At 43.8% G+C, this 18,332-nt stretch overlaps 1 protein-coding gene across 7 annotated transcripts in view; it reads right to left on the bottom strand.

Moving 5' to 3' along the window:
- Nucleotides 1-18,332, bottom strand: part of opcml (opioid binding protein/cell adhesion molecule-like) — a 1,070,268-nt gene that overhangs the window by 58,467 nt on the left and 993,469 nt on the right. For all 7 annotated transcript variants that reach the window (XM_068053861.1, XM_068053862.1, XM_068053863.1 and 4 more), the window contains one exon: nucleotides 15,684-15,835. In XM_068053861.1, the coding sequence (XP_067909962.1) occupies nucleotides 15,684-15,835 (152 nt within the window). The remainder of the gene's footprint in view (nucleotides 1-15,683; nucleotides 15,836-18,332) is intronic.

Below are 18,332 nucleotides of genomic sequence, written 5' to 3'. Positions count from 1 at the left end.
ATTGTCTCAACCCACTCCATTGTGTATGCATGCCCACATCACAAAATATTGCATAACTTGGCAACCTCATCTAGAGAATCCACTAGAATTACTGGCACAGGAAACACTAAAATTCACACTGGGGCGAGCTGGTGAATGGGGCTCTTCTGATGTTGGAATCAAGAATCATAAAAGCAGAATAAAGTTATCCTGCTCCATTGTTTCTTGATCCCAACATCAGAAAAACCCATCATCTGATACTGCATATACACTGGAAATGGTTGATTCTGACACTGGGTATAAGAAGTGTGAAAACACCAATGTGCATCCCAATGATGAGGACAAAATTAACTGAAGAATCTCCATTTTCAACTTGTATTTGTTAAAATGTAAAATTTTGTAACGGTAGTTTTCCAGAAAGCAATAAAGTAGCTCCCGACACCAGAGGGAACACTTGTGAATGTCAAACCTTCCTCAGATCAGCGCACACGGTAATTATCACTTGTCACTTGGCTATTGCTTTATGTGAAATGAACAGATATATCCTACTACAACCCAGTAAGTCTCGTGCTGTTATGTTCATAGGAAATGCAAAATTTTGTCTAATGAACTTCAATTAATTTGGCACACAACCTTGATGCAAAAAAAGTGATGGATCTGTATATTGCTGTATATTGTTCAGCAATTTCTTCAGGCATGGAAAAGCTGGGGCTCACAACCATGGCAATAGTTCATTGTGGACTCTGCTGGTTAGCACAGGAGTAGTTAACCCCTTCCCGCTCACCTAGTCAAATATTCATCCAGAAATGAAGCCAATTATAATTTCTAACAAAAACATACAGAAGGCTCAAAATGGACGGACTAATCTGACTGCAAATATCTATTCAGATTTGCTTCGACTGGTGACCTTTCCCAAAAGTTCAATGGATGGAACGGACTGAGAAGTGCTGCAAAGCTTTGCAAATTGCTCACACAAAATCTTTGAAAAATGGCTCAGGCTCAGACTTTTCATTTGATCCTGATGTTTCTAAAATTTCCTTCTATTGTCTTAGGAAAAGCCAATCTTCCTCGAAGGCTCCCTGTGCCCTAGCCCTGAATTTGCACCTTTCTCTAGTTTCTCTCTTATTTCTCCTCATGCCCTCTCCAAGCTTATCTTGCCTATGAGACCCACAACCTGCTCTCTCAACTCTATTCCCACTGAACTGCTGACCACCCAAATTTGCTTCCTGGCTCCCATGTTAGCTGATGTTGTTAATAGTTCTCTCTCAGGCACGGTTACTCACTCCTTCAATTTGCCATCATCACCCTTCTCTTCAAAAAAACAACCCTTGGTCTTGTGTCTTTGCTAACTATCACCCCATCTCAAATCTCACTTTCTGCTCCAAAGTCTTTGAATGTGCTTTAGCCTCCCAAATCTGGGCCCATCTTTCCCAGAACTCCATATTTGAATCCCTCCAAATCAAGTTTGCGAAACAGCTCTTAGCAAAGTCACAAAAATTACATCCTATATGACTGCAACAAAGGCAAACTATCCTCGTCCTTCTCAACCTGTCTGCAGCCTCTGACCAGGCTGATCACGCCATTCTCCTCCAACGTTTCTCCACCATCTTCCAGCTGGGTGAGACTGCACTCGCCTGGTTCCATTCTTATCTATCCAGTCATAGCCAGAGATCCACTTGCAGTGGCTTCTCTTCCCACTCCTGCACCATTATCTCTGGTGTCCCCAAGGATCTATTTATGGCCACGCCCTATTTCTTATCTACATGCTGCCTGTTGGCACATCATTTGAAAACACACCATCAGTTTCCACATGTATGCTGACGACACCCAGCTCTACCTCACCAGTTCCTCTCTTGACTCCTCCATTGTATCTAAATTGTCAGATGCCTTTTCTGACATCCAGTACTGGATGAGGAGAAATTTCCTCCAACTAAATATTGGGAAGACTGAAGCCATTGTCCGTGTTGCCTGGCACAAACTCCATTCCCCAGCACTGACTGTATCCCTCTCCCTGGCAACTGTCTGAGGCTGAACCAGACTGTTTGCAACTTTAGTGTCATATATGATCCAGAGGTAAGCTTCCAAACACATATCAGTGCCATCACTAAGAGTGATTATTTCCAACTCCGTAATATTGCTCGACTCTGACCTGCCTCAGCTCATCTGTTGCTGAAACCCTCATCCAAGCCCTTGCTACTTCTAGACTTGACTATTCCAATGCACTCCTGGCCAGCCTCCCATGTTCTACCCTCCATAAACTTGAGGTCATTCAAAATACTGCAGCCAGTGTCCTTACTTGCACAAAGTCCAGTTTACCCATTCCCGCCAGGCTCGCTGATCTACCTTGGCTCCCAGTTAAACAATACCTCGACTTGAATATTCTTCTTCTTGTTTTCAAATCCTTCTATGAACTGGCCTCTCCCTATCTCTGAAATCTCCTCCAACCCTATAGTTTTCCAAGATATCTGCTCTCTTTCCAATTCTGGCCTCTTGAACATCCCCGATTTTAATTGTTTCACCAGTGGTGGCCACGCTTTCAGCTGCCAAAGTCCTAAGTTCTGGAATTCCCTTCCTAAACATCTCTCTCTTTCCTCCTTTAAGACACTCTTAAAACATATCACTTTGACCAAGTTTTGGTCATCTTCCCTAATATTTCCTCATGTGGATCAATGTCAGATTTTGTTTCATAACACTCCTGCGAAACACCTCAGGATGCTTTACTACATGAAAGGTACTATATACAAGTTGAAATTGGAAAAGTTATTGAAGTATGAAAGAGCAGGGAAGAAATAGGCTGTCTATGGAATCGAGTAGGGAACTGAGTGGCTCTAGGATGGAACGAGAAGGGGGGAAACCACGGATCTGGGTAAGGTGGTGGATGGGACTGGAAGTGGAGGAATCGGTGCTTGGGTGGGTGGAGGTGGAAAGAAAGAAAGATGAAGTAAAATCCTTTTTTTCTATAAGCATTTTGCACTCTGAAAGCAGTGGTTTTCTTTAACAGCTGTTCACAGGGTTTTACACAGGGAAGGCTCCTACACTGCTGAAAACAGGTTTTCACTATAAGCAGTAAGGCTTTACGTTACCTAAATGCTTTCAAGAAATAAACTGACATATTCTTAAATTGTTTAAGTAACCTGAAGTCATTCATCTCACAGTGGAAACCATTTTTTCATGCTGCTACATGAGGGAACTCAAACAGGAACTTGCACTGGTTGGGCAACGGAATCCTGGAAGATGGAAGAGGTTGCAGCAACCACTACTGGCTTGGAGTATGGGTGGGTTCTAGGGGCAGCAGTGGAATTTCTCACGAAAATGTAGGGAGAATCCACAATAGTGAGAATGCGGCAGACAACTTTAGGGAAAGATCCAACAAACAGTCGGGAACCTAAGGGAAGAGGAGGTGGGGACACAGCTGCTGACAGACAAAGGTAAAATTTGAAACCTATTCTTGCGGTAATAATCTGGAAATCATATAACAGGTAGTTTACAATAGTGTCATCACACCTGGGAGACCAAACTCTGCTGGGAGGAGCAGAGTTCAGTCAAGAAGCATCAGACACAGAGGTAATATAGGCGTAGTCATGAGAAATAACTTCGAAAAATCAGAATGTTTTAAGCGCAACCATCAGCAATAATGGAACAATGTGACAGCAGGGACTTGCTACAAGTAGAGAAATTGTGTACAATGCGTAAGGCTTTCAGCAATATTTAAAAAAATTATCTGGATTCAGGGAACAAAATCATAATATGCTGCTGACAACAAATTATGCAGTGTGGCAAATTGTGTTGAGGATTGTAATGGAATGCAGCAGGACATAGATAAGCCTTCAGAATGAACAGATAAATAGTACATGCAGTTTATTGTAGAGAAACAGATTAAAGGATCAGGGGTACTTTGGTATTCAGTAACACAAGTCATTAAAGGTGGCAGTGCAAGTAGATTATACCACAAAAAAGGCAAGTGAAATCTTTGATTTTGTACTTCGAGACATGGGATGCAAAACAAGGAGGTAATATTGAACTTTTAGAATAACTTAGTTAAACTGCATTTGGAATAATAATTTTTGGGCATCAGCATTATAGAACGGATATTAAAAACAATTAAAATGATGTAGCATAGTGCTGTAGTACTGGGATGTCATCACAGGGATAAGGGGTAACAGGGCTGACAGATTTGAGAAATTAAGGCTACTTTCTGTGGAATTGAGAAGTGCCCTATTAGAAGCCTTCAAGATTATAAAGGGTTCAGTGCCAGCTCAGACACAACAGGCCGAATGGCCTCCTTCTGTGCTGTAACAATTCTGTGATTCTGTTCTCATCATTGATAGATTGTTTTCACTGGTTAGCAAGACGGTAATGAGAAGGCACAAACCATAGAGTTACAAGAAGAATTAAGGAGGAGTTTAGAAACATTTCTTTACACAAAAAATGGTGTTAACTGTCACAAATCATGGTTGAAGCGGAATCTATAAGTACTTTCAAAATGGAGTTAGACTTTGCGGCTTACATGCAGAAAACTACCATTGCAAACTTGATCTGTTTCTGTGTTGGAGTATTCTGTGATTCTATTTATAAGGAAACTGTTGAAATAGATTTGTAAACCCAGAATTAATGTAATTATCTGAGGTTCCTAAACCCTTTATATTTAACCAGTTCATGGAAAAATCTGAATTTCAAGTAACGTCAATGCAATATACTGAATTTCCAGGCATCAGACACTAATTTGTTTTTAACATACTATTTATATAGGAGTAACATTTAGAAGTGGATGCATTTCACTCACTGAGACTACGATTTGTAGAGACAGCACTGTGTATAAGAATGTCACACTGTTGGTTAAAGTACACAGGAAAGTAGAAATGTCAAATTGACAAGCCTTCTTAAATTGTGATAATTTGCAGAAATGTTTTTTCCAATGATAGATCTCGTGGAGATTTGAAAGTGTCTGATCGATATGGAGTGCTGGATACCTATCATATACACAAGGATGGTGACACTGGGGAGGGAATTCAAGAGTAATATCATAGCATCACAGAGCATGTGGCTATCCAGGGGTTAGAAGAGAAAAAGCAATCAATCATCAGAAGGTGTTTCTACCACCGTCAGAGTCCCAGTTGCCTCCTGGGTGTCGGGATACAGGACATAGCAAAATGAGTGGAGAAGATTCTGGAAAGGTTGGTGAGTAACAAGATGTGGTAGTTCATGCTGGGATTCATGTTATCGTGAAGAAAAGAATGGAGGACTTGCAAAGGAGGTTTGAGGACTTAGGTGTTAAACTAAAAAGCAGGACCTCAAGTGTAGCAAATGCAGAGCAATATGTTACTTTAGTTAAGCAGCAGAGGAGACACATCGATACGTATCTTTCTCGCTGTCATTGAGGTGAGTTCTGGAGCTTCGCAGACGGGATGGGCTTCACCTGAATGGAACGGATACCAGGAATTTCTAGCAGAAATGGTTAATGGAACAGTTGGAAACAATCGAATTTGTGAGGCAGAGTGGAACAAATCTTAATCACTTTGGTGGGAGGGGCAAAGAATAAGTATAATGATAGAACAAAGCAGTCTCAATAATGCGTTTGTGAATAGGGAAAGATGCACCTTTGAGAAAAGATGAAAGAGAAGTTAGCGAGAGGAAAAAAAGAGGTTGTTTTTATGAGAAGAAACTTATAAAATTAGGATTTTTAAAAAACTGAACGGGAAAGACTAATGGAGGCTCTAATCAAAGCTTTCAACATTATGAAACATTTTCAGATGGTAAATAGTGAAACAGCATTTCCATTGGTTGGCAAACTGATAACAAGAAGGGCATTTTTTTTTAAGTGGCTTTGCCTTTTATTTTTATATGGGGTTTCACAAGCCAGTCCTTTTTTTAATTTAATATTATGGGTGCAAAATATGGCTTCAGTAGTAAATGTCAGTTTTTCTTCTGTACTGTTTGTTGCAATGGGAGAGAGCAAGAAGAAGAAAAGAATTTGAATGTGCTGGAGTCACTGGATCTAATTTTGCAATGTGCATTAAAAACTGAAAATATTAGCATGATCTCCTATCCCCAAATTTTGCTAGCTCTCTCCACAAAATATATTCCCAATGATAAATAAAATTGGAACTTTATTTGCATCCAAGACATCAGGTAGTTAACTGCACATTAATCCGCACAGTCTGCTTACGAGTTGAGAAGCACAAGATAGGAGAGGCTTTCCAGTTACATTGCGGCATTTTTTTCTCAATAGAGTAATAAGTTGACCATTTTCTTCTGATTTCAAACATAGTGACAGATATTATACCCTTTACCGTGATCAACTCTAGGTCCCATATGTGCTGCTAAAACTGGCCCTTAACATGGAGCTGTCTCAGCTGATCAGGTGAAATGTAAGATGAGACACCCTCATGTCAATTGCCAGCTATTCAGGTTAAAAAGCATCATCAAGTTATTTGATGAATACCATTCAGAATACAGAAATTCAAGTATGTGAGAGAGTAAGAACAAGAATAACTGAAAAGGAGGGGTGATCAACAGAAACAATTAGGAACCCTAGACATTGGGACTATCCAATCACAGATGAAAGCTCTCATTTTACCAGCTTTTATTGTTTCAGAATGGAAATGCTGGCTAGATTCTGAGAAACGTTATAGGAAAGATGTGAATGAATTTATAAACTCACTGAGGCAAAAACTTCACAAGGGCTCTCTGATCTCCTGCCATAACTTTAGTGGAAGGTCACTGGAAATCCAGCAGAAACAATGTTAACAGTTGTTTGCACTGTTTCCCTGGTGTTTCCATAGAGCTTCTACCAAAGTTAATGGGAGATGATCAGGAAATTCCACGTTAAGTTTTTCTCATGTTGTTAGGGTTTACCTAAATTTACAGCAGGTGTATTAAAAAGAGAGTGTAATTTTTTCTCTCAGTGCAGCACCTTAAGTTTTAAGGCTAAAGGGTTGAGGGGATGGCTTGATACACAGCCTGGGGCACTTCACGTGAGATACAATGAGTTCATTTTCAAAGTTGGGCATATTATATTAGCAAGCCTCAAGTGAAGGCATACTTGAAAATTATTCTGAATGAATTGTGGCAGGTATTTTATTTTATGCAAATACAGCATGTGCCACGAAACGTCACAGTCTGCAACTTCAGGTTGCTGCCAGGACTAAAGATGGCGCTGCTCAAATAATCACAGGAAGGCAACCTAACCTAAACACATGGCAGCACAAAATGGCGGGAGGGAGAGAGCGAGCAGGCCGGGGACGGGTGGAGGAGCGGAGTGGCCGAAAGAGCGGAGTGGCTGAAGAGAGCAGCAAGCGGGTTTGTGGGGGTGGGGAAGCGGAGCTTGACGCATGGGTGAATACCCGTTAGCGTTGCATTGCTGTACGGGCAAAGCGCATGCGCAGAGGCCGACCAGGTGCATTGCCCAAAGATGCAGACGTCAGGCAATGACGTCATCGGCGCATGCGCTAACCAGTCCTGGCAAGTCGGAACACAGAGCACGTGCAGAGAGCAGGAGACCGTCTGCGCATGTTCGCACCTTGGTGCAGCCTGATGACGTCAGTGGCCGGCTGCGTTGTCAGGAATCACTGTTTATGAGGAGACGGTTGCCCCGCCCACCACCTGGAAAGCTGGGGCGACCCTGCCTTCGCCAGCCCTGAAAGCCATGACTGTCATTTACAATCCTCAAGCAATTAATTGGTCATGGCTTCTGCCCCTCTGAGGCAGGATGTGCTGCCTCCAAGAGCTGCCTGATAATCAGAGGACTGGCAGCTCTTCAGGCCCAGCAGCGCCACTGGGAGCGGTGGCCACTGCTGGGATCGTACCCAGCGAGAAGAGGCACAAAGGATGCAGGCCTCGGAAGCAGCTAAGTGGGGTCATGGCTCACCGTGGCAAATCAGCCAGGCCCTGGCAAGATGGGGGGTGGGGGGGGTGGTGTCGATGGAGAGGGAAAACGGGGGTGGGGGGGTTCTTCCAATAGGGATGGCATATGCCACTGCGGGGAGCCCACAATGGGGCCCAGGGGGCCTGATCAGATGGGTCCTCCACCACAGCCTGCAAGGAGGCCACTAGGTTTACCAAGGCAGCAGCTCCAGGTGACAAGGTGCCCATCTACCGCTGGAAAATGCCAATGGCAGCCAGAAGAGACCTTTAAGTGTCCAATAATTGGTCACTTTAGGGCCTTAATTGGCCTAAGGGCAGGCAGGTACCTGCCACTCCCCTTGCCGCTGGTAAACTACCAGCAGGGGCAGGTAGGCGACAGGAACACACCTCCACAATCCCACCCGATTTTTCAATGCCCCCCCCCTCCCCCGCACCTTCCAGATCACTCACTTGGCGGTTATGGGGCGGCATAAAATTCCGGCCAATTTTCCTCCATAGCTTCAAGATTTTGCTGCAGCACAATTAGATGTGTTGACCTCTGAAACATGGGACAGTTTCACTGATCATCAGGAGAATCGGCATCAGATGAATTCAACTTCTAGTCCAGGTAAGGATATAAAAAAAAAACTAAGAACTCTGAAGCTACCATGTTGATTCAGTCAGTTCCAAAGATTGTGACATTATCTATGCAACCAGAAAGTTGCTAACAGTCTCTCCAAACCAATAAATGGCTGTTCTCAACAAATAGAACACATTTATTTCGATACCATATTGTTAACTGTGCAGATCCAAAATGCATGAATTTTGAGACCAAAACTCAGAAACTGTTGTAATAAAAGCAAAATACTGCGGATGCAGAAATTATTGGTTGCAATAAAAAAAAGTGTCTGGAATCTGAAGTTTTCTTTTAGGTTTTCAGTCCCCAAGCACTAATCTTTTGGATCCTGCATTGTTCCTGTACCTTGATAAATATACAGTAATTAATATATTTGCATAATTATTCTGCACTAATTAAAATGCTACATTTCATCAAGTAGAACAAGTGAACCAAAGAGAGTATTATTTGTTCCCTCATCAAATTGAAACACTTATTGATTAGTTAAGATTTGCATTTCTGGGGCCAAAAGATGACCAAAATCCCAGAGCAGGACACTTTTAAGGGCCATATGTTAACTACTGTTGTGCCAGCAAACTTGCTGTGCAGCAGATTCTTGCTTCCAAAATAGTACAAAGCAAAATCACTCCAAAAATCTGGTGGTGTTGAATAAAAATAGTGCCCGATAAGTAGCAAGGACTTTACAGTCAGTCATATATTCAACATCAAGTTTGTTGATTCAACCAATAAGAGTAAAAAAACATTTTGAATTAAAGCACATGTCATACAATGCTGCGTCAAAGAATGTGCCTTGCAAAGAGGCCACAATGTTGGGGCTGTATTCTGGAAGAGGGTCAGAGAGTAGATTAAACACAAGGCTATTGTGATTGCACTATATGCACACAGATATTTATCTTCAAGATGGCTCCTGGGCTGTAAGCTCCCTCGGAAGCTCCCTTGCTGTTCAACTCTATCCATTGCCATCTGCTCCCATTCTTAGTGTTTTCTCCCCCAATCTACCCTCTTAAACTGTTTAAACTCCCCTGGCTCTTTAAATCAGTTCATTTTAGCCCTAACTAAAGGCTAACAGTTAGTTTAGTGTGTGTTACCTGGGCCCACTGCCCTCCCCCAGCCTCACCTGCTCTTTGTTTTCTCAACGAAATTGATCCGGACGAAACTGACGAGCACAGCAGTCGATACTTTAACCTCCGATCCTGCTGTCTTCACTGTCCAGAGAGTCTGCAGCCACGGCGTGCGGTAAGTCCACTGAGGTGAAGAAGGAGCAGCGGGACCCTAGGGAAGCCTTGAGAAAAGGTGCCCCGAACACCCAAAAAATCCACGAACGGCTCCTCGGCCGCAACTTCAAAGCGCCCGCGGGAGATGGCTCGGAGAGCATCTGCAGCGCACTGTCGGCAATGCTGCATGCCTTTATTTAAACCACATCAAAAAACCCTTAGCGAATCTAATCACCTTTGTAAGTCTGCCAAAAGATGCCTTATCTCCCGAAGGACGCGGATGAGCTTTCCGGACGTCGATGGTGGGCACTGAGGAAATGGCTTATTACCTGCACCCGCTTTCCCCCCCACCCCCTTCTACCTCCACCCCCCCCGTCCCCTTCCCTGCTCCACCCTCTCAGCTCACCCCCTCACAACCCCGTCCCAGCCCCCCCCATCGCACCATCTTCCCCCTGCACCCTCTTCCCCTGCATCCCCCCCACCCCCTTACAGCCCCCTTCCCAGCTCCCCTCGCACCCCCCTCCCTCCACCCCTCCCCCTCGCATCCCCTCCTCCCACCGGCATCATCCTACACCTGTGTAGGGGCCCTAACAACCCCACTGCCTTGTGGGCGTCTCGGGAGAGACCAAGGCTAAGGGAGTAAACCCTAACAGGTAATCCGGAACGGAACCCCGTAGGCGGTCATGAGTCACCTTTGGCATGTTTCCGGCAGTTCCTGCAGCCATACCGGTGCCAAACGTTGTGCTCTGCACTGCTTCGGACCCCACCAGAAAGGCCGAGAGGGGGGTTTTGACGACTGGGCAACTCTCAACCTCCATAAATTCGCCCAGGCATGCGCCATGGAGAAGTCACTCCATAGTTGCCTCACAGTGACTGAAACAACATGGAAGGCAGCAGTTACGGGTTATAAGTCCAGATAAATTGGCGTAGAAACTGGGCGCCACGGGTTGCCTTTGTCGGTGGGAGAAGTCATCGCACCTCACTGGACAGCTACCGCCCGCCTCAAACCGGACAGCCCCCGGTCAATAAGGTTCTGTCCCGCCACAGTCTACCTGCTTCAATGGGTGCTTGGAGCTCAGGGTCATTGCCCGAAAGGTGGACTGATACACCGCACCAAACAACACGAAAAAAGGAAAGAAGGTACCAGCCCTTTGCTTTGCAAGCTGGAACGTCAGAACTATGTGTCCTGGCCTGTTGAAAGACCTTACACACATCAACGATTCTCGGAAGACCGCCATCATTAACAACGAGCTCAGTAGACTCAATGTAGACATTGCAGCACTTCAGGAGACTCGCCTCCCCGCGAGTGGATCTCTAGCAGAGCAAGACTACACCTTCTTCTGGCAGGGCAGGGATCCTGAAGAACCAAGGCAGCATGGAGTGGGCTTCACCATCAGAAACTCCTTGCTCAGCATGATAGAGCCTCCCTCAAATGGCTCGGAACGCATACTGTCCATCCGACTGCTCACCACCTCTGGTCCAGTACACCTACTCAGCATCTATGCTCTAACACTCTGCTCCCCACCTGAAGCTAAAGATCAGTTCTACGAGGAACTCCATAACATCACGAGCAGCATCCCCAACACCAAACACCTATTCCTGCTGGGGGACTTTAATGCTAGGGTTGGGGTCGACCATGACTCATGGCCCTCCTGCCTTGGGCGCTATGGCGTTGGAAGGATGAATGAGAACGGGCAGAGACTGCTTGGGATGTGTACCTATCATAACCTCTGCATCACCAACTCGTTCTTTCACACTAAACCCTGTCACCAGGTTTCATGGAGGCACCCAAGATCGCGTCGTTGGCACCAGCTAGACCTCATCGTCACAAGGCGAGCCGCGTTAAACAGTGTTCAAATCACACGCAGCTTCCACAGTGCAGACTGCGACACCGACCACTCCCTGGCGTGCAGCAAGGTTAGACTCAGACCAAAGAAGTTGCATCATTCCAAGCAGAAGGGCCACCCGCGCATCAACACGAGCAGAATTTCTTACCCACAGCTGTTAGAAAAATTTCTAAATTCACTTGTAACAGCCCTTCAAAACACTCCCACAGGGGATGCTGAGACCAAGTGGGCCCACATCAGAGATGCCATCTATGAGTCAGCTTTGACCACCTACAGCAAAAGTGCGAAGAGAAATGCAGACTGGTTTCAATCTCATAATGAAGAGCTGGAACCTGTCATAGCCGCTAAGCGCATTGCACTGTTGAACTACAAGAAAGCCCCAGGCGAGTTAACATCCGCAGCACTTAAAGCAGCCAGAAGCACTGCACAAAGAACAGCCAGGCACTGCGCACATGACTACTGGCAACACCTATGCAGTCATATTCAGCTGGCCTCAGACACCGGAAACATCAGAGGAATGTATGATGGCATTAAGAGAGCTCTTGGGCCAACCATCAAGAAGATCGCCCCCCTCAAATCTAAATCAGGGGACATAATCACTGACCAACACAAACAAATGGACCGCTGGGCTGAGCACTACCTAGAACTGTACTCCAGGGAGAATGTTGTCACTGAGACTGCCCTCAATGCAGCCCAGCCTCTACCAGTCATGGATGAGCTGGACATACAGCCAACCAAATCGGAACTCAGTGATGCCATTGATTCTCTAGCCAGCGGAAAAGCCCCTGGGAAGGACAGCATTACCCCTGAAATAATCAAGAGTGCCAAGCCTGCTATACTCTCAGCACAACATGAACTGCTATGCCTGTGCTGGGATGAGTGAGCAGTACCCCAGGACATGCGCGATGTCAATATCATCACACTCTATAAAAACAAAGGTGACCGCGGTGACTGCAACAACTACCGTGGAATCTCCCTGCTCAGCATAGTGGGGAAAGTCTTTGCTCGAGTCGCTCTGAACAGGCTCCAGAAGCTGGCCAAGCGCATCTACCCTGAGGCACAGTGTGGCTTTCGTGCAGAGAGATCGACCGTTGACATGCTGTTCTCCCTTCGTCAGATACAGGAGAAATGCCGTGAACAACAGATGTCCCTCTACATTGCTTTCAATGATCTCACCAAAGCCTTTGACCTCGTCAGCAGATGTGGTCTCTTCAGACTACTAGAAAAGATTGGATGCCCACCAAAGCTACTAAGTATCATCACCTCATTCCATGACAATATGAAAGGTACAATTCAACATGGTGGCTCCTCATCAGAGCCCTTTCCTATCCTGAGTGGCGTGTAACAGGGCTGTGTTCTCGCACCCACAGTTTTTGGGATTTTCTTCTCCCTGCTGATTTCACATGCGTTCAAGTCCTCTGAAGAAGGAATTTTCCTCCACACAAGATCAGGGGGCAGGTTGTTCAACCTTGCCCGTCTAAGAGCGAAGTCCAAAGTACGGAAAGTCCTCATCAGGGAACTCCTCTTTGCTGACGATGATGCTTTAACATCTCACACTGAAGAGTGCCTGCAGAGTCTCATCGACAGGTTTGCGGCTGCCTGCAATGAATTTGGCCTAACCATCAGCCTCAAGAAAATGAACATCATGGGGCAGGACGTCAGAAATGCTCCATCCATCAATATTGGCGACCACGCTCTGGAAGTGGTTCAAGAGTTCACCTACCTCGGCTCAGCTATCACCAGTAACCTGTCTCTAGATGCAGAAATCAACAAGCGCATGGGAAAGGCTTCCACTGCTATGTCCAGACTGGCCAACAGAGTGTGAGTAAATGGCGCACTGTCACGGAACACAAAAGTCCGAGTGTATCAGGCCTGTGTCCTCAGTACCTTGCTCTACGGCAGTGAGGCCTGGACAACGTATGTCAGCCATGAGCGGCATCTCAATTCATTCCATCTTCGCTGCCTCCGGAGAATACTTGGCATCAGGTGGCAGGAGCGTATCTCCAACACAGAAGTCCTCAAGGCGGCCAACATCCCCAGCTTTTCACACTACTGAGTCAGCGGCGCTTGAGATGACTTGGCCATGTGAGCCGCATGGAAGATGGCAGGATCCCCAAAGACACATTGTACAGCGAGCTCGCCACTGGTATCAGACCCACCGGCCGTCCATGTCTCCGCTTTAAAGACGTCTGCAAACGCGACATGAAATCCTGTGACATTGATCATAAGTTGTGGGAGTCAGTTGCCAGCGTTCGCCAGAGCTGGCGGGCAGCCATAAAGGCGGGGCTAAAGTGTGGCGAGTCGAAGAGACTTCGTAGTTGGCAGGAAAAACGACAGAGGCGCAAGGGGAGAGCCAACTGTGTAACAGCCTCGACAAACAAATTTTTCTGCAGCACCTGTGGAAGAGCCTGTCACTCTGGAATTGGCCTTTATAGCCACTCCTGGCGCTGCTCCACACACCACTGACGACCTCCAGGCGCTTACCCATTGTCTCTCGAGACAAGGAGGCCAAAGATAATATGTACACAGGCTATGTGCCCAGCCTGGATAATTTGTCAAATGTCATCTGCTATGCCCAGTGGTTAGTAAATATGAGAAATAATCTGGGAGTTGAATCACGAATAAAAATTATGCAGCTCTATGAGTAAATTATTTCAATACAGGTCAGGACTGACAAGCAAGAATTATTTAAGAAAAGGTACTTTTCAACATCTATCAAAAAATAAATTGCTTTAGGTGCTAATTTGAAAAATTGGATTTTGAAAGCTTGTCCACATAGACTCAGCTTCTGGAAAATCGGAACTGCATCCACAAGGAGAGTGTTCTGAGGTTAGATTGTGTGAAATCATGTCTCACCGAGAATTCAGCCATTTCAGCTTTTAATGGACAATTTGTTTGGGATATTAATTTTTAAATTAAAATAAGTTAAGTATTTTTCAATTTAAGTAGGTCAAGGTACCTATCGGCATGTTTCGACTTAAATGAATACTTCACCTTTCAAGGACCAGATTAGCATTCACGTTTCACTACCCATGTGTTCAAGAAGGTGACTTTCTAGTTTTGGGAAGGAAAGGGGTTGAACATTAAAAGCAATCCTAAATTGCCCCTTCAATAGACGTTCAACTGAATTCGATTCTTAAGATACCAAGGCTTTCTTGCAGTCATGTTGGCCTGGATAATATTCATAAATTTAAGTTAAATATTGTTTAATACAATTTTCCAGATCTAATGGCCTTGTTGGATGGAAGGGGCCTATGTGATATTGATTACAAGTTCACAACATTAAAAAAACTGAAACCATTACAAAGAATAACAAGAGTAAGAAACATGTACAATATTTTAGTGGGACTCAAGAATCCAGTCATGGGTTTAACAGACACAGCTTATATTACAATTAAATTTTGCAAAGGACAAGATGATGGTGAGCTTAAAATAACAATGATTGCAATTGCTAAGTAGCCTGCATCATTTCAGGAAAATTTTCTATTTCATAAATATTAGTTCCTTCTAATACATGAGGATAAAACAGTGAGTGGAACAATTAACAGCTCATATATATAGTTCATAAAATTCTCTCATTCAATGGGAAGAATAAAGTTTTGTTTTAATGGATTTTACTTCATAAAAACAAATCATCCTGTAAAAGAACACACAATACATTTCTGTTAAATACACCACTGGCTCTTTACCATGACAGGCATGGTTAAACTGGAGCTAAAACAGGTTAAAAATGCAGTTATTTGTAATATCCATTTTGAAGTACTCTGGTAAAAATGCAACAATTCAATTATGAGCTTATCCAACAACAATCTAACATTAAGGATTAAATTCCATTGGAAATCATTAAGTGCCTGAGAAAAAATCCATGAATATCCCCATAAGAGATAGCAACACTATTTAGATGAAACAATATCACTGCAGTATGTGAGCAGTGCAGCTCCTGTCAGTTTCCTGGGGTGCTGGAGGGTAAACTATCACCTCTCAGTTCCCGTTAGATTATCGTGAAGGAAGACAGGAGATGCCCTATTGTTGGGAATAAGTATTGTTAATGTCCATCTCCTGATAATTAAAACCAGCTCTACTGTGGTTTAAGTCTACGCCCTTTGAAAAATTCAGTTTGAAGTCAAACATCTTACGGGACTACTAGGCAATTCGGGTACCTACCGAAGAGGAGGACGCTTGTATTTGAGGTGCCAAGTTTGTTCATTGCCACACAGGTGTAGTTTCCATAATCCTCTTCAGAGACATTAAAAAATGTAAGCATAGATATGTCCCCATTTTTCTTAATTTGAACACCATTGAGTCCATTAAAAAGCCTGAAAAGTACAAAAAGCAACTTTTAGTTTGACTTTTGCAATATGCCTAACATATATTACTGCAGTCCTTTGTGATTAATGTCTTTAACCTTCCCATTCTTGTTGATGGAAGGAATTCAACTAAGTCATCCTGAATTGGAACATCGGATTGAAAATACACCAAGCAGAGTCTCTGTTCAAGAATTTTAAGAGCCCTACATGAAAAAAGGTATTTTCTTATCCAACTTTAAATTAAGTAAATTAATTTGAATTCTCAAAGCTGCAGAAGCTCTTTAAACTGGAATTGTAAAAGGCTCAGTACTTCAGTGTGCAATCTGTTGATAGATGAGTATCAAAATGTACATTCAATCACCAAGACTGACTGTGCCAAGTTACGTTGTCAAACCTCTCAGACTTTCAACTCACTTTTGAGAATGCTAATGAAGGATGAATCAACTGCCTGGAGCAATCTTGGCTCCAATGCTTTAATTTGTTCCTCATTTTACCTTGCTATTGGTTTTTTCAAACTAGTAAGTGGTGCCATTTGTTGTGGGATTTTGGTTTCTTCAAGTGAAGTCAAGATACCATAAGAACCACCAGCCAGAGCTAATGGGATGATGTTGCTCTTCCTGCTTCTAAAAATTTGTACATATCTGACTGGCAGAGGCCAACCAGATGGCAAGTTAAGCTCAAAGCAGGCAGAAATAGAAGCCAGAATGACATCGGTTGGAGCGAAGATTGTACATTACAAAGCATTGCTAATTTTATTTAAAAGAGAAAATAGTCTATTTTCATACCAAATGAGAGACCAACCATGGTTAAGCTGGGTAGGGTTTGGCTAAGGTTTCTAAGCTCCTAGTTTTTGAGTATTATTTTTTAAACTAATTTCTATTTCCTAAAACACCTGGTTAACTCTTATTTGGTCAAGGTATCCTGAGCTAATCAAATGTCCATCTATTGTTATACATTACCATCCATAAATATCCAAATATTTCTGCTTGTGCACATTAGGCTTAAGGTGACAAAGAATGTTGGACTCATTCCTGTAATTTCACATTGACAAAATCATTTGTGTTTGTACTTCATGCCTTTGTTTTTATTTCCAAATATATATTTGCATATCTCATCAGTTTGAATCTAGCCAGCAACATTCAAAACCCTCATTTGTGCTAACAGGACGACAGGATATGCGCTATTTTAGGACATGAAAAGCATTTAATAAATGACATTCACCAGTTTTCCTTGTCAGTGTGCAATTTGTTTTTCCTACAGAAGGCAATGTGGATGTCTTTTTTTCCTGGTGCTTTCTTGGCATTCATTGGACATATCAGTACAAATAAAACACTGGAAATGTTTGTATTGACAGTGTGTGATACAAGATTGATCTTTCCTATACAGACAGTACTTAAATTCCTGTAGCCTCTAGTCTACCATTATGCAATGACCTGGGAGGTACCGTAATTTTACAATTTAGCATTGAGAGATTGTTTGGCACACTAAAATGCATTACTACATGACATGCTCCTTTCATGCTGAGATAAAAGGCCACTGGTAATCCTGATTCACAAAGTCTTTTTCAGTTTGCTGAAATCCACTTTCCTGCAATTATGCTCGTTATAAAATCTGAAATTATTTCTGAGCCTGAGATCACCTGAATTGAGCATTATGTATTTATTTTTTTATTTTAGAGACACAGCATTGAAACAGGCCCTTCGGCCCACCGAGTCTGTGCCGACCAACAACCACCCATTTATACTAACCCTACAGTAATCCCATATCCACCTACCCACACTAGGGGCAATTTACAACGGCCAATTTACCTGCAAGTCTTTGGCTGTGGGAGGAAACCGGAGCACCCGGCGAAAACCCACGCAGTCACAGAGAGAACTTGCAAACTCCCCACAGGCAGTACCCAGAATCGAACCCGGGTCCCTGGAGCTGTGAGGCTACGGTGCTAACCACTGCAATATTCTTGAATATTGTAGCTTGGTCCAGTTGGGACTATTTTAGGTTCATGTTGTCCTGTCAGTTTGACAAATATCCTTTTGTAAATTTGCATGGCTATTTTCAACGCAAGTTCCATCACCAAAGTACCAGATAGCAACCCACCAATTCCCTTCTGTGACAAACTTCACTGTGTATCAAATTTAGAAAGAATAATATTTTCTACAGCTGCTGGTGGTATTCTGGCAGGTATAATTGAGCTCTGCTGGTCTAGTCTGCCTACATTTTTCATAATAGCTCAATGGTGATTGAGCAACCACTCCGAGTGGGCACAAATCCAATTTCTAGTTTTTTAAAAATTCATTCATGGGATGTGGGCATCGCTGGCCAGGCCAGCATTTATTGCCCATCCCTAATTGCCCTTGAGGTGGTGATGGTGAGCTGCCTTCTTGAACCGCTGCAGTCCATGCGGGGTAGGTACACCCACAGTGCTGTTAGGAAGGGAGCTCCAGGATTTTGACCCAGCGACAGTGAAGGAACGGCGATATAGTTCCAAGTCAGGATGGTGTGTGAC

The sequence above is a fragment of the Heterodontus francisci genome, chromosome 22, assembly GCF_036365525.1.
Source record: "Heterodontus francisci isolate sHetFra1 chromosome 22, sHetFra1.hap1, whole genome shotgun sequence".
NCBI classification, from domain to species: Eukaryota; Metazoa; Chordata; class Chondrichthyes; order Heterodontiformes; family Heterodontidae; genus Heterodontus; species Heterodontus francisci.
This window is presented reverse-complemented; position numbering and strand designations above follow the sequence as displayed.